The 14,328-nt window shown below is 43.4% G+C and overlaps 2 protein-coding genes across 2 annotated transcripts; one reads left to right on the top strand and one right to left on the bottom strand.

Annotated features, from left to right (window-relative positions):
- Positions 1-72: 72 nt before the first annotated feature.
- kiaa1143 (KIAA1143 ortholog) lies at positions 73-1,430 on the bottom strand. The gene is made up of 3 exons (XM_011605314.2): positions 1,206-1,430; positions 853-1,003; positions 73-770 (listed from the first exon to the last, which is right to left on the bottom strand). The coding sequence occupies exons 1-3, from the start codon at positions 1,317-1,319 to the stop codon at positions 559-561; spliced, it is 477 nt and encodes a 158-aa protein (XP_011603616.1). The 5' UTR covers positions 1,320-1,430; the 3' UTR covers positions 73-558.
- A 268-nt stretch (positions 1,431-1,698) lies between these two features.
- Positions 1,699-13,543, top strand: LOC105416642 (transmembrane protein 42-like). The gene is made up of 3 exons (XM_011605313.2): positions 1,699-1,918; positions 12,859-13,005; positions 13,084-13,543. Exons 1-3 carry the CDS (start codon positions 1,748-1,750, stop codon positions 13,222-13,224), a joined length of 459 nt encoding a protein of 152 aa, XP_011603615.1. The 5' UTR covers positions 1,699-1,747; the 3' UTR covers positions 13,225-13,543.
- The last annotated feature ends 785 nt before the right edge of the window (positions 13,544-14,328 follow it).

Consider the following 14,328-nt stretch of genomic DNA (forward strand, 5'->3'; position numbering starts at 1 on the left):
GTTGTTTTAACTTCTACTTCTGTCACATCCAATGGCTGCATCAGAAAGACATTTGAAATAAATCGCCTTCTCCACTTTGCAAACGTTTCTTTGTTGCAAATGTTTGTCACCGTTAACATTACACAAGAAATACAGTCCACACTCTACAAGTACATTTACATGAATGCATCGTTACAGACACTTGCAGCTCCCTTTCTAAAGCTAATGTACATTTACACACTCAACACGTGACTGAACAAAAATTTCAACAATTATTTATCTGACGAAAAAGAAGCTTGAATATTTAAAACAACGATGGTTTAAGAGGAAGATAGCCATTCGTGTAAATTCAGCCAATAGCCACTAGGTGGCAGCGCTGTTTACACAATAGACAGAACCCCCAGAACCATATTTGGTTCGTTTTAGGCATATTGAAGTATTTTCTTCCCCCAGATTTGATAGTTGTGTCCTTATTTGAGGAAGCTGCACTTTGTAAATTTAGAAAATGTGAGCTTAAATATTGCTTTCTGCAATTTGTTGCCCTTCTGTCTGAGACAGTCTCGGTTTGAACAGGGTCATCTAGTCTTCGTCCTCCTCCTCATCTCCTCCAAAAGACAAAAGGCTGTTGTTTTTTATCTTCTTTCCAGACTTTTCCTTCTCCTCCTCCTTGTTCTCACCGTCATTTTTCTTCTTTTTGCTGGAGCTGGCTGTGATTCCCTGGAATTTCTCTGAGGAGGAGCGCTTTTCCGGTTTCTTGAACAGGATTTTACCATCTGCAGGAGGCTCTCGACCTGTGCACGAAAACAGGGTATAACACACAAAATGAATTCTAAAAATTATCAGAACCGGCGGCCCAACCTGAAGTCCCCCCACCTTTCTTTGTCCCGGTGACAGGATTTTCTTCGTCTTTGATTTCTTTCACCTCATCCGCGGTCAGATCGCCGCTCTTTAAGATCACAACTTGCGGTAACTCGTCCTCTCGATCACTGGCGCTGTCGTCGTCCGGAGTGGGCATCTGCTGACGCTGGAGTAGTCATTGACAACCATCAGACAGGTAAATATGTTAGGAAGTAACTGTCCAGGTTAATTCCACCACGATTCGGTGCACAATACATAAATACGGAAAAAGCCGGTGTGACATAACGTGTTTTACAAGATGTACAAATAATCATCAATGAAGGCTGCGTTGATGATTAGCTGTTAGCTAAAGTTAGCTAAACCATTACCTTCGTGTCAACTGTCGGTCCTTCTTTGTAACCAACGTCATTTTTAAATTTCTTTAAAAAAGACGGTTCTGTTGGTTTCACCCACGACACACCACTGGCCTTGCTTCTGTTCATTGCAACACACACGACACCGAAAACAACGTGATCTTAAGCCAAGTATTTGTTTAGGACTCCATTATTTCGCACACATCTACGTCATCAACACGCGCCGAAGGGAGTCACGTGTGGCCGCGCTTGGTTGTGATTGGTGGATGGGAAAACAAGTAAAAGTTAAGTTGACGAATTAAAAGCAGTAGAGTGTGATGGCAAAATAAAATTAGGGATTTTTCGAAGTTGAATATGTTTTCACGCGCGTTAAGGTAAGTAAAATGTATCTAGACACGATATATTCAATTCAGGAAGTTGCGGTTATGACTTGAATATGGCGTTTGAAATTAGATTTTCTTGGCTGTTGCACTTTTATTTTGAATTTATTCACGATACAAAACTGCCTTTTCTAACTTGATGCCTGTGTCATATAAACAGTTCCGTCCTTGAGTTGTATGTCCTGTTCAGACATGGTTTCGGGCACTTTTTACGCATTATTGGCCGGTTTTTGGGGCGCTGCAGCCTCTTTGTGTGCCAAACTGACACTCGGGACGCACTACCTGAAAGACATGTGCCAGTCAGGACTGACCGGCTGGTCCACCGATGGAAGTGCAGCGTGTGACTGGGTGAGTCTCACATCACATCAACAGAACGGTTGAATTGTTCAGGTGTAACACCAGGTACAACAAGTCGGTTAAACAGTCTTCCTCCGAGAGTCTGTGATGGTGCTGTGACCGGCGTAATATGGTCATTTACCTGGAGTTAGTGAGGACTTAAACCGTAACGTATGTAACGTTTACACCGTAACAATAATCTGACCGACTGAAATTGAAAGAGTGAACAAGTTCCTCCGTGTTCTTCAGATAGAAAACACTCCTTTCATGCAACCTTCTTTCGTTGGTCATTGGCAAAAAGTTAACATAATTGATTTGATGAATATACTTCGTGGAGAGCAAGTAAGAGAATGTAGTCATGTGACATCGACAGATCATGTGTCACTCTCATAAGTATGGTAAGATATGTTATCTGAGTTAGGGGCAGCATGTTGACATTAGGTAGAAGAGAGCCAAGAATGGACACCTAAGAAACCCCATGTACAATGATGTGACATGGTCTCCATGGGTAAATCGGAGGACCTCCAGAGCCGCCTCATCTCCAGCCTGGCCTTGGATACATCTGATGTCCTCTCCATCCAGCTTCCCTGCGTGAAGTTCTTTTTAAAAATCACCTTACACTGATTTACATGTGTGTTCTGATGTTTTAATATCATGAAGCACATCTGACACCTAAATCTGCGTATTAATCCCGATGTCAGTGACCTCCACAATTCCATGGGTGTCAAGGTAAAAATGGTCTTGTCTCTTTGAATGTAACTGCTGGTCTATATTACCACTTACATTTAGATGGTAAAGATTTTATAGATATGTAAACTATTATTTGTATGCTGTGAACTATGGCCAACTATTGTTGAGTTTATTTAATATGGTTTTGTTAGAAATAGGTAATGACATGTATGACTTCTGATATGAATGATTTTTGGTTCCTGGGGGAGTGTTCCCTCCAGACTGGATTTTGGGGAGGGAACACGGGGGAAATGATGGAGAGAAACTCGTGGAGTCGCCTTGTAAGTTGCCTCGCTGGTTAAGAAATAAAAGAAGTTATTTGCCATTGTAACCTGTCTTCCTTTGTACCCACGAGCCCGACGGAAAAGAACGGACATAAATTCAGGTTACAGACTGGTGGCACTGGTGTTTTGTCTTTCCTCATCGCGTTCAGTCTTTGGCAACTTCTGCAACCAGGTAAAAGGCAACGAGCAGCTGCTGCTGTGTGGCGCGGATTTGGTCGAGCTAGCTTGCTAGTGTTGGACTGTGAGTTTGCTCGATTTTGTCAGATTTTTTTTTTTTCCTGGACTTCAAAATGTCGGAGGACGAAGATACCTGGGGCTCTGAGGTCGCTGATGGCTGTGGTCCCAGCTCTAGTACTGGCCCTAATGCTACCGCAGCGCAGGGCACTGACCAGGAACGTAACGTCAGAAGGATCGTTCACTACAAGGTCGAGTTGCCGCCGTGTTTCCACGGTGATGGCAACGATAAGGACAGTTTCTCCCTTTGGAAGGCACGACTCGAAGTCGCTGTGAAAGCATGCTCTGATAACCTGCAACAGGATCTCGCCACCATTCTACCCACTCGGCTGAGTGGGGATGCGTTGGTGTATTGGCTGTCCTTGGAAGAGGCAGAGAAGAAGGATTATGACACAAGTATTATGAAGCTGAATGAAGTTTTTGGGAGGAAACTATTTTTGTTGCATTTTCAAACGTTTGTTAATGCCAGACAACGGTTGATCAAAGAGCCCTTGGAAGTGTATGCTGCTGAAGTCACGAGGCTAGTGCTTGAAGCTTTCCCAAATTATGGGGCGCCAGCCATCGCAATGGAGCGGTTCAGGAGGTTTGTTGCTGGCCTAGATCTCACTCTTCAGGCAAAGTGTCACGAGCATGGAGCCACTACGCTGGAGGAAGCGTTGGCCATTGCCGGCAAGTGGGAGAGGGCTCAGGAGGCTTTGAAACTTTCAGCCCCTGCTGGCCCTCAGTCACCGACTGTTAAAAATTCCTACCCATTGCCACGTCCAGCAGATGCGTTGGACAGTTTGTCGGGGTCGTGTTGGTTTAGTACCATGGACCTGTCTAGTGGCTATTGGCAGGTGGCTCTGGACCCACAGGACAGAGAGAAAACCGCTTTTACCACTGGGAGTGCCCTTTACCAATTCAAAGTTATGCAAAGTTATCACAAATGCACCCCCAACTTTCCAGAGATTGATGGAATTGGTACTTCGTGGTCTTCACTGGAAAGCGTGTTTAATTTATTTGAACGACGTACTGGTGTTTAGCTGCACCTTTTCGGACCACCTGAACAGCCTTGAGGAGGTCTTTAGGCGGTTCAAATCTGCGGGCCTTAAGCTGAAATCCAGCAAGTGTCATTTTGCTTGCAGCCAGGTGACCTTCCTAGGACATGTCGTTTCTAGCCAGGGCCTTCAACCTGATACCAAAAACCTTGAAAAGGTTCGTGACTGGCCAACACCCAGAACCAGTACGGAGTTGAGAGCTTTTGTCGGGCTGTGTTCTTATTACCGTCGCTTTGTGAGAAACCTTTCCATCCTAGCATCACCCTTGAATGCTCTCACTCAGAAGGGGGCCCTGTTTAGCTGGACATCTGACTGTGATGAGGCTTTCCGGTCGTTAAAACACACACTCACGAATCCGCCAATCGTAGCTCATCCCAACTTTTCTCTGCCATCCCAACTTTTCTCTTTATACAGATGCGTCTCAGTCCTGCCTTGGATCGGTATTAGCTCAAGTGAAAAATGGTAAAGAGCACGCCATTGCGTACGCGAGTCACACGCTCACGGCAGCACAGCAGAAATAGGCCACTTACGACCGAGAACTCTGGGCCATCATCTGGTCGGTGAGACATTTCAAAGACTTTCTGTCAGGGTCCCCATTTAAAATAATCACAGATCATAAGCCCCTATTTAGTCTTACAAAAGCTCAGGTCGATAATGATCCCACTGGTAGGCGGACACGATTCTTGAACTACATGTGTTTGACTACACCATCCTTCATCGTGAGGGTAGACAACACGCAAATGCGGATGCTATGTCCAGACGCCCTAGCACGGAGGTGGACACTAAAGCGGTACAGTGTGTCTTGACCCCCACCAGCCTAGGGACATAGCAACCTCGGCTGGCAGGACAGGGGAGGAGGTACTGAATGCCCCAAATCTTTCTCCCACATTGTCGATTGATTTAGCTGAGATACAGGGACAGCAGCAGGCGGATAAGTCACTGCAGACTGTCTTATCTTGGGCAGAGATGGGTAAGAACAGACCCCCCCATGGGAGTGTTGAAAGGAACAAATCTGGTTGTACGAAAGCTTTGGCATGAGTTTCCGAAACTGAGTATTCAAAGTGGTATCCTATGTTGTGCCTTCAAACCAAATCCATATGCTGCTGTAACCCACCAGGTTGTCCTACCTGACCGACTGGTACCTACGGCTCTGAAAGCTCTTCATGGTGACAGTTTTAGTGGACATTTGGGTGCCGAGCGTACCCTACGCAAGGCAAGGGAAATTTGTTACTGGCCATATATGTCACGCGACATATATAAGTGCTGTAGTGAGTGTCTGCCGTGTCAGCGGCGAAGCTCCCCCACTTTGCACCTTTGCAGCCCATGCAAGCAGACCGGCCATTTCAGAAAGTTGCCGCAGATATAACTGAACTCCCAGTGACAGCAGGAGGGTACCGATATGTGTTGGTCCTTATGGATTATTTCACTCGTTATGTCAATATGTATCCAATGAAAGATCAGCGTGCCACTACTGTAGCACAGTGCATTTCTGAGGATTACATTAGGCATCATGGTATTCCTGAATCCATACACACCGATCAGGGCAGACAATTTGAATCGGATTTAATAAAGGAGCTTTGTGCTTTACTAAAGATTGAGAAAACCCGTACATCCCCATACCATGCCCAGTGCGATGGCATGGTAGAACGCTTTAATAGGACCCTCAAGGACCAACTGGCCAAATATTTGTCTCACACTGGGGGAGAGTGGGTGCAGTACTTACCACAGGTGGAACTAGCATACAACAGCAGTGCCCATTGTAGCACAGGATTGTCTCCATTTTTCTTGGCGCATGGGAGGGAACCACATCTACCATTACACCTTGCATTAAACTGGGGTCCTTCAGCCACATCTGCAACACCAGGTACCCCTGCAGCTTATGTCAAAGATGTTACCTCCCGTCTTTCTCTTACCCTCAGGGAAGCTGCTCAGAGGTCTGCTACTGCAAAACTCCACCAGAAGCAACAGTATGATAAACAGGTGGTGTTCCACCCTTATGAGGTGGGGGACTATGTGTTATTAGATGACCCAGCACAGCGGATGAACAATTTGGCAGCTAGATGGAAGGGGCCATTTGTCATATTGAAACGATTTGATAAGGGGGACAGTGTTGGTGTAACTTACGAAATTACCGATCCAAAGAAATCAGATTCCAGGAAATGGGTGGTGCATCACAATAGGCTGAAGGCCTATAAGGGAAGGTTGTCAGATGAGTCACCTCGCAACACAGGACCCTCAGAGGCAGATGGGGGTGGCCCAGTACCTGTTCCTAATCAGTCCACTCTCACAGCATTATCGGGGGCTCTCCCCTATCGGCCCACAATTCCTTTAAATGCTGCTCCACAGGCGCATAGGCCAGTGCCTAGTACTGATACGGAGGGGGGTTCTCAGGTTCAATTTTGTTCTGACCCATTGCCTATATCAGTAGCACGTCCTTGTCCTCTTGAAATGCCAGCTGTGGATGTGGAGTTCCAACCTTTGGGGGACGCTGATTCAACTGCCTCACCTAGGCAGTTGCCGCCTCCAATGACCACACGTAGTGGCCGTCAAGTACGACCACCAGTTAGGTATGGGTACGATAATTAATGTATTTCTTTTCCCTTGTTCCCGCTTTGTTCTTGTTATTCCTTTTCCCAAACCTGTTTTGGACATCTCATGTTAAGTCACACTTGTTATTGGCCACTATGTTGATCCGTGTTGTTGGTGATGCTGTAGGTGAGCCAAGGAGTCAGTGGACCATTGCTTATTGGTTTAATGTTAGGAAATGTGGTCATTTCTATTTTCAGCAGGGGATGACTGTAAACTATTATTTGTATGCTGTGAACTATGGCCAAATATTGTTGAGTTTATTTAATATGGTTTTGTTAGAAATAGGTAATGACATGTATGACTTCTGATATGAATGATTTTTGGTTCCTGGGGGAGTGTTCCCTCCAGACTGGATTTTGGGGAGGGAACCTTGTAAGTTGCCTCGCTGGTTAAGAAATAAAAGAAGTTATTTGCCATTGTAACCTGTCTTCCTTTGTACCCACGAGCCCGACGGAAGAGAACGGACATAAGTTCAGGTTACAGACACAATGAAAAGCAACTGAAATGTAAGGTTTCTGAAAATAGTTCCGATGTAGCGTGGGATCTGATTAGGAATAAGTTTTACAAGCCAAATGTGAAACATTTTCTACAAGGTAAATAAAATATTGCTCTATGAAGGGAATTGAAATGGCTTCACTTGATAATCTGATTTTTTTTTTAAAAATCAAAATTTATAATTCATAGTGACTGTTCTTGATTTATACTATTTTATTAGACCCTGGTTTCAGCCATCTTTAAATTGCACAGGGTCTGACCTTCATAATGGTTCAAACAGTTATTTAAGAAATTGTCAAGCAGATATTGATGAAGATGCTTTAATCCTTTATCTGCAACATCCAATAAAGACTCTTTTCAGGCAGAAGGCATGGTTGTCCTTCATGTCTAAAAGTGATTGTGTCACATTTGGGAAAGTCAATCAATCAAAGAAACATTGATGAGATTACTTTTTTTATCTGCAACATCCAGTAGAGACTCTTTTCAGCCAAGAGACAAATTCGGTGGCCATACTGGGCTTCTTCTGTATCTTCAGTTGACATAAAATGATGGCAACTGTACAGTCGTGAACTGCTTCATCATTCAGGGACAGATGAAGAAGCAGATTTTCTGCACAGCCAAACTCCTTGCACAGTTTCCTGTACACCTGATTCTTGAGTCCATCTAATCTTTTGGGTTCCAATAAAGATGGATCTGACCCTTCCAACTTTATCCACGTTGCCTCAGACAGCCTTTGAATGACTGTTTCTGTGTCATGACCAACAATCTTTGCTTGCTTGACAAGTTTCCACACTAGAAACTCGATGAATAAGTAGATAAAGGTTTTGTGTTTTTTTCTTTCTGCCAGCATCATGTTTTTATCATCAAAGTAGTCAAGTAGAAGTGCTGCATTATCAAAGCAATTTGAATCTATGTTTTGATCCTCAATGTCATTTGAGTCTGCCTTTGCATTCTCAAGGTCATTTGACTCTGCGCTTGCATCCTCAAGGTCATTCGACTCTGCGTCTGCCTCGTCGAGGTAGTTGGAATCTTCATCAGCATCCTCAAGGTTATTTGAATCTGTGTCTGCATCCTCATGGTTATCAGCTTGCTTGTTTGCATACGCGGGGGCTCCTGCCTGAGCAGTTGAAGCATTATACAAATAGTTGAGCATTTCTTCATCCATTTCTTCATCGTTGTCCAACTGGACATCTGAATCCGTTGAAGTTTCTGACTGACTAGAATGCGTAAAGTCAAATGTCTCTATTTCCTCCTCGTTGAGGTTATCAAACTTGATTACTACATCATCGTAGAAAGATGAGTCAGAGGCTGAATCTTCGTCATTTGACTCCATGTCAGCATCCTCTGGGTGATCTGACATCAGGTCTAAATCCTCAAGGTCATTTGACTCCACGTCTGCATCCCCAAAGTAATCTGACTGGATGGTTGAATCCTCCAGCTCATCAGTGTAGACATCTGAATACTCATGTGTGTCCATCTCCCTTTCTTGGGAATTGGTGTGGTTTAAATTGAGAAACACTCTGTTGCAGCAGTTGCCCACCTGGGTGTCACTCCACCATCCCAGCAGAACCAGGATGTTCTTCACATTTTCCCTGACTGCAACATGAACATCACTGCACTGAGGATCATGTGGATAATTTGCTTCTGCTTTGACCTGGTGTTCAGAGTCTTCTACCACATGGCTGTAGATGACACCGACCAAAGCCTCTGTGAACCCTGACCTTTCAGCTCTGGATACAAGGCGGAGTCCCTGGCCCTCTTTTTCAGCTTCCAGACATTTTATCAAAGATTCCACATTGTTTCCAAGCAGCTGCAGAGACTTCTTGCGTTTAACTGAGGATGTTGTTGGAAATTTTGTCTTCATCTCTGCTACTTTTTTGTGTATTAAAGCGTTCGCAAAAGACTTTATGAAAAAGGCTCTGAGCTCGGCCAAAGCTGCCTGGAAAGGTAGTTCATTGCCAGTAATGTAATCTATAATGGCCTCCACCTCCTGAGATGTTTCTGAGAGCACCATCTTAGCCTGGTCCTCTGGGATAGCTTGTAAGAAAGGTGTTAAGATCTCTTCAAGCTCCCCAGTCAATGATGACCTCAATGCTGCCTCTGCAGTTGTAGATTGATCATCTTTTTGTGTAAAATACTTTGACATGAGGAACCTAAAACTGTCACCATTATGCAGCTTAATTAGTTTTTTCTTTTTCAAGAACCTAATTTTCTTCATTTTGCCTGGGAATTTCTTCAGCATCTTGAAGGTTTGTAGGATGATTGTGTTCAGTTTGCTGGGTGGAGTGATGTGACTTGTAGAACCAGAAGCATCACAGTTCAAAATGTCTGTCACTTCTTTACTGAGAAGTTTGTTCAACTGTTCAGAAGCATCAGAGTGAACTTCAGCTTCAATGTGCAAAAAAATGGCAAACATCTGGGGCAGAATGTTTCCCAGCATGTTCTGCACATTCTCTTCAGTCAGGACAATTTCTGCTGACTTGAAATTTTTTGACACACATGATAGAATATCCAGAATAAGCTTTGCCAAGAGAATTCTTGTGTAATTATCTGGAGTCCCTGACAAGAGAGACCTCCATTGATTCTCTGTTAATTCTTTTGTAAATGTCTCAATGTTAGGATAAATCTGAAGAAAACTCAAATGGTTTTCGTCTGTTGAAAGTGGTAATGGAATGGACATGTTTTCTCCCTTCAGCATCACAAATGACAAACTTTAGCTTATTAGGTTTAGATTAAAATATTACAAAAATAGTTGATTGTCTAATTTACCTACCTAAAAACAGTTAACCACATAGGTCGTCAATCCTTTTAGCATCAGAGGCACAAAGCTTTGATGTTTCAAGGACTTGTAAAGTTTTGGGGCTTTGATGTGGTGAGTTTGAGCCTGAAATACAATATAAAACAAAATGTTATGGCTGTAGTTTTTGTCTCCTGAAGGAGAAGAATGAGGTAGAACATATATTGGAAGGGGCATCACACAGGCGTGGCCTGCTGAAGACGCCTCTTTTGTGGAAATTCTGGAGACTGTGGAAGAGACACCGTGGAGCAGTGGTCCGCAAGCGCCGGCCCGTGGGCTGGATACGGCCCGCCTCCACATTTGGTCCGGCCCGCTGAACAATACCAGAAAGCATTTTGATTTTTTTTTCATATATGTGTATTTTTATTTGATAATAAAGTTGGATTTTAGAGACTGTTCATATGAGTCATTTAAGAGATTCTGCTCTGACAACTAAGCTGAACTTGGACCTGTTAAGATTGTGCACAGCACAACAGAAGGTTTATGTTCCATGGACTTTTTTTATGTGAAGAAACCAGAGAGGGTTATTTGGTTATTTATTTCATTAATAGTGTTATTATTTATTTCCTGACTTTTGTTCTGTGAAGAATCCAGAAAGGGTTATTTGATTGTGCTTTCTTAAAAACAATAAATTTTTACGTTTAGGCACTCCTGCAATCCTCACAGTTTTTCTGTTACAAACTGACCCCGGCCCCTTATCAGAGAAGGGAAAAGTTATGTGGCCCTCACAGGAAAAAGTTTGGGGACCCCTGCCCTGGAGTCAGATGACTTGTGTTGAAGCAGTTTCCTGGAATCAGGAGACGTGATGCAAACACTTGCATGCAGAGCAGTATCAATTCTAGAGTTATTGTACCTAGAGGTGTACATGTGGGAGGTCGTTCATTGGCTATGACAATGTATGTCGCCAACCTGTCTTTCGCTATAATAGACATACTTGTTTATAATAAATCTCTGATCTGCAGTGGTCTGTTTGATGCTTCTTGATTTAAAAAAAAGATAAAAGAAAAAAACACTTGATTTTACATTTGCAGAGAGGATCTGCATCATTTCATATGCAAATCAGAATCACCTTTATTGTTGCACAGTAAAAATAATTGGCAATAAACCTCTTCAGCAGACTGGTGGGGCGGATTTTGATGGCCTTGTAATGACTTGTGGATGGGAGCAGATTGAAGAGGCAGTGTGCAGGGTGGGTCCCATCCTGCAGGTCTTGGTCGAGGCAGCGGTTCTTGAAGATGTCATCGAGTGAGGGCAGTGACTAGTTTTTGGATTCTTTTCTTTCATATAGTCAGTTAAAATCATCTCAATGCAGCAATGATAAAAGGCTTTTAGCAGCTCGGGAGACAGGTTGTGTTTCTTAAAAAGTGGAGCCTCTGGTGCTTTCTTGACCGTGGCAGTAATGTTTGTTTCCCATTTGAGGTCTTCTGGTATCTGTCCCTCAAGAAACTTACAACAATCAAACTTAACCTCCTCACACATTATGGTTGAAGATGAAAGGTCCTTCTAAAATCAACTTTGTTTTAACACAACCCAGCAACGTCATCAAGCCTAATTTGTTCAGCCTGATTCTGAATGCTACAGGGCATCTTCCTGAGAGCAAAGGAACCCTTCCTAAACCTTTGACCTCTTTTGCAGTCGAATTAGATGAACCTCCATCCTATGACTAGTTCATGTCTTATTTAAAAATGTATTCTGTTAGACAGTACAACATTTTGGACACAGCTCATTCAATGGATATTCTTTCATTCTTTCTTCATTGTATATTCATCCTAAAGACATCAAAACTATGAAGGAACACATGGAACCAGAAGCGTCACAGTTCAAAATGTCTGTCACTTCTTTTCTTAGAAGTTTGTTCAATTTTACAGAAGCATCAGACTGAACTTCACCTTCAATATGCACAACATCGGCAAAGATCTGGGGCAGAGTGTTTCCCAGCATGTCCTTCACATTCTCTTCAGTCAGGAAAATTTCTGCTGACTTGAACTTTTTTGACGCAGATGTTACAATGTCAAGAATGAGTTTGCCAGGAGAAATTTTGTGAAATTATCTGGAGTTCCTGATGTGAGAGACCTCCAATGATCCTCTGTTAATCCTTTTGTAAATGTCTCAATGTTAGGATAAATGTTATGAAGAAAATTCAAATGCTTTTCTTCTGTTGAAGGTGATAGTATAGTTGTGTTTTGTCCCCTGTAATCGCAACTGTCACGTTCTTCCATTTTGCAACATGGGTGCCCTGTATACTGTTGTGACATTTCGTCTGACTGGTTTACGATTTAAAACCTCAAGTACACAAGCAAATAATCCCGACCAACAGAGTTTTGATCTAATATTTCATCCAAGTGCAGGCTTGCTGGGTGTCAAATCAGGTGGCCTTTTATGTCATGAGAATTTGCTGAGAGTACATTGCTTTATGGATGCCCATCATGATGGATAAATAACAGATGGGATGTTACTTTGAGGAGTAATACACACCTCATTCTTGGAGACAATTTCAGCCTGGCATTTCAGCTGACATCAGTTTTTGCATAAAACTCACATGATCACACGAGATCAAAGGGAAAAACAAGTCATGTGCTCAATGCTACATATTAAGAGTGGGTATCAAAATTCAGGTCGCATCGGTTGGCCTCATTCTCTGATTTGTTCATAAATCAGAACAGTGTCACATCTGTCAGAATCAAGACGAGGCTTGAGATAGTGCTGCTTCTATTGAGGTAATACAGAAACTAAAAAGAATTTCACAATGAACACGGGGGATTTTTCCCATTTGCTGTGTGATTGTAGCTCCATGTCCCCCTGCGCCTGTTGTCTGGAAGCCTGTTGTTCACCTGTAATGCCATCATGTGGACATCGTTCTCCAAGGCTCTCCAACACTGCTCCTCCTCGGCCAGGGTTACTGTCACTACCACAGCATCCAACTTCATTTTCTCAGTAAGTGCATTCCTTTTCGTTAAGGCACTTTCTCAAGGCTGCACGTTTAATTGAGCATCTTTCTTTGTGGGCGTGCAGGCCATTCTAGGGAGACTGGTTTTTGGAGAGACTCATGCAGCTTTGTGGTGGCTGGGAATCTCTCTTACATTGTGTGGCCTACTGTTGCTTCATGGATCCTCAGCCCAGCCGCTTGCACAAGAGGACAAAAAGAAGATGTAATTTGACTTTAGAAACAGAGGAAAACACCCTGGTCAGATTGCCATCAGTCACATATTCACATCAAGGTGGAATCCTAATGTTCACATTTCTGGACTGGGTGAGGAAACTGCAATTGAAGTTGGAACCATTTTTCCTGGTGTTGATTAACAAACTTCAATATGTTGTGCTACCTGCAGCTTCATAAATGTATTTATTTTACATGAAGTTTTTTCTGAGGGGTTAACAAACAGAACATTTTTCTCAATGTGTAATATCCAGCTGAAAGCTATATGTTAATAACTCATTTGATACTATTAAACCATGTAACTGCTTTATCTAAGATACTGTTATAATGTGGACTGAAATCTTTTTTGCGGCTAAAATATTGAATCTTTAGACTATTTTAAAATTGCAAAGTACCGTATTTTCACGACTATAAGGCGCACCTAAAAGCCTAGAATTTTCTAAAAAAAATCTGCGGTGTGCCTTTTAACCCGGAGCGCCTTTTGTATGGATTACGGTAATATTGGTTAATCGCGGCTACCGTAGTCAGTAGGGGTGGCCGAGGTAACAGCAGTAAATTCAGTCCCAAACCATTTCTGTCTGTAAAGACCCCAAAATGGCTCCTTGCAAGAGACACGCTTACGACGCAGAGTTCAAACTGAAGGCTATCAGTCATGCAGTTGAACACGGAAATAGAGCAGCGGCAAGAGAATTTAACGTGAACGAATCAATGGTGCGGAAGTGGAGGAAGCAACAAGACGACCTGTGCCAGGTAAAGAAGACTCAACGGAGCTTCCGAGGAAACAAAGCAAGAAGTGGATTAACAAAGGAACTCCAGCTGCTAGATATTGGTGTCAACAGGGCATTCAAAGCTAGACTGCGAACTGCGTGGGAGCGGTGGATGACGAACGGCGAACACACGTTCACCAAGACGGGGAGACGGCGCCGAGCGTCATACGTCACTATCTGCCAGTGGATCGTAAATGCCTGGGCATCGACCGTGGTCCGAGCTTTCAGGAAGGCAGGGATTGTCACTGAAATGCCAGACAACACCAGCAACACCGACCCTGATGACGACTTTGACGAGACGGAGCCGGCCGTGTTGGACGCCGTATTCGCACA

This window comes from Takifugu rubripes, chromosome 7, assembly GCF_901000725.2.
Source record: "Takifugu rubripes chromosome 7, fTakRub1.2, whole genome shotgun sequence".
NCBI lineage: Eukaryota > Metazoa > Chordata > Actinopteri > Tetraodontiformes > Tetraodontidae > Takifugu > Takifugu rubripes.